Source organism: Pinus tabuliformis, chromosome 7 (assembly GCF_031772625.1).
Source record: "Pinus tabuliformis cultivar Carrire ecotype Pingquan chromosome 7, CPIR1, whole genome shotgun sequence".
NCBI classification, from domain to species: Eukaryota; Viridiplantae; Streptophyta; class Pinopsida; order Pinales; family Pinaceae; genus Pinus; species Pinus tabuliformis.
The window spans coordinates 1,010,110,173-1,010,112,242 of record NC_142293.1 but is presented as its reverse complement, the minus strand read 5'-3'; the positions used below and the strand labels follow the sequence as shown (position 1 = coordinate 1,010,112,242).

The 2,070-nt window shown below is 40.8% G+C and overlaps 1 protein-coding gene and 1 pseudogene across 1 annotated transcript; both read right to left on the bottom strand.

The window, feature by feature from the left end:
* Positions 1-240: 240 nt before the first annotated feature.
* Positions 241-915, bottom strand: LOC149250988 (uncharacterized; annotated as a pseudogene).
* A 21-nt stretch (positions 916-936) lies between these two features.
* On the bottom strand, positions 937-1,674 carry LOC149250987 (major pollen allergen Lol p 11-like; the record flags this gene model as incomplete). The annotated part of the gene is made up of 2 exons (XM_089453808.1): positions 1,518-1,674; positions 937-1,220 (listed from the first exon to the last, which is right to left on the bottom strand). Coding segments are annotated over exons 1-2 (441 nt in total), but the record flags the coding sequence as incomplete, so codon positions are not given.
* Positions 1,675-2,070: the final 396 nt, after the last annotated feature.

Genomic DNA, 2,070 nt, shown 5'->3' with positions numbered 1-2,070 from the left:
GAAGTAGTTATAAATCATAATGAAATAAAAACGTTAATGTCCTTTTACATAGTTATTTAATAAAATATATAAAATAAAAATATATATAAATCAACCATTGAAATGGCTAGATAAAAACTATATTCTTTATTGTTCGTCACAAAAATGATACATAATCGAATTTCATATATAGGTATTAGTCTCTACATTCTGGACCATGATGCATTTCCAACTCGAATTCACCATTGCTGCTGCTGCTAATCATACGAAAGATAAAAGACCCTCTCCATGGATACCTGAGCAGCATACCTTTCCCCCACATCTATAGTTACTCTGTTCTACACGCCTAGTGCACCTATTTCGCCTGATTTCATTGACATGTGGATCATATATTTCCATCTCTGTCTGGTATTCTCTAGGAGGCTGTGAAACCGAATCAACCAAAATGAGAGGCTTAATGGAGATTGCAACGTGCAAACTGGGTGGCGGCGGGGAACCTCCACTGATAATAGTATTAAAGGGTATCAAGGGAAACCAATCGATGATTGATAACGTGGGAGAAGCCAACGAATCTTTCCATGCTATTTCAACCCATCCCACCAATTTGGACGCTATAAACATATTTCCCAATACTCTAATTCTGCTACTTCTCTCCCTCAACTCAAACTTAACAAACTGCTTTTGCAATTCTCAGATAACATTACAATCTCCAATACTCCCTACGCACTCCAAGCGAAAAGTCTGTTTCCATTCGGGGCCTGCCTTTGCCATCACTTCCCTGGAATTCACTGCAATATTATTATCCCCATAGCCATTGCCACTGGTCAGATAATATCGAACAAACAGATTGTCTCTGCCCCCCGAAAGCTTAACTATGACATTTTTGGCTTCCAGAATCTCCAAATTCACTACCATGCGCCTTCCACAGGCCCCCATTCTATTTGTGGTTAGCAAGAAACTTTCAGTAATAAAAGCCAACACAAAAAACCTGAAGGCAAAAGGCCCAGTCTTTCTTTCCACCGAATTGATCCCATTGTTGTGGGTTAGGTAAACTGGACGGCGGCTGCTATCAATTTTAAGGTTGCATGAGGTTGGGCTGCTCACTGTAAATGCCTCTGAGGCTTTGTGCTCATGCTCACGCAGAACAACGATACTGAAGAGCCCATCGTTTTCAGCGTGCTGTTCATTATAGAACAATCTCTTACCAGCAGGATCCTTGCACTCAACACCTACAGTGGCACCTGCACATCACTCATACTCAAAAGATCAGAAACAAACATAGGGGTTCCCTGTGCATTCTATGCTTCAGACAGAAACCCATGTTTTTCTTAAAAACAAAGAGTGTAGAAAATGAAAGTAATGTGAACACAAATAGCATTCCACATGGAGAATCTTAAAACCAGATCTATTCTTCAGCACCAGATCTATTATTTCACATCTTTTCAACAAGAAAAAATGGAGTGGCCCAAATGAAAACAATCTACAAAAACTGCAAAAAAAATTGAAAAACTATCCAAAATGGGTGGTTGCTGGCTTACCAGAGATGGCAGGTGAAATCCTGGTGGGGAATCCAACAGCACAGTTATCGCAGTAAACCTTGCCCGTAATATAAAAGTTATGGCCAGCATGGGCATTGGCAACACCCAACAAGGCAAAAAGGGTGATCAAGCCACACAAAGTTGATAGCTTGGCCATTGTTTAGATACCCACCTCGCTCAGAGAAGCAACAAAGATCAGAATACTCGTTGGATTAGGAATGGAAGAAGCAACAACACAAAGCACCTATATATGTATGTATGATTCTTGGTCTGAGTGTGGAAGAGCGAAGAGAATGGTGCGATCAAGCCACACAAAGCTGATAGCTTGGCCATTGTTCAGATACCCACCTCGCCCAAAGAAGCAACAAAGATAGGAATACTCGTTGGATTAGGAATGGAAGAAGCAATAACACAAAGCACCTATATATGTATGTATGATTCTTGGTCTGAGTGTGGAAGAGCGAAGAGAATGGTGTAATATATATATATAGGTGCCAGTGGTGTTGGGTTGCAGAGCGCACATGAGATTCACATGGTTGTGGTGGAGGATGAC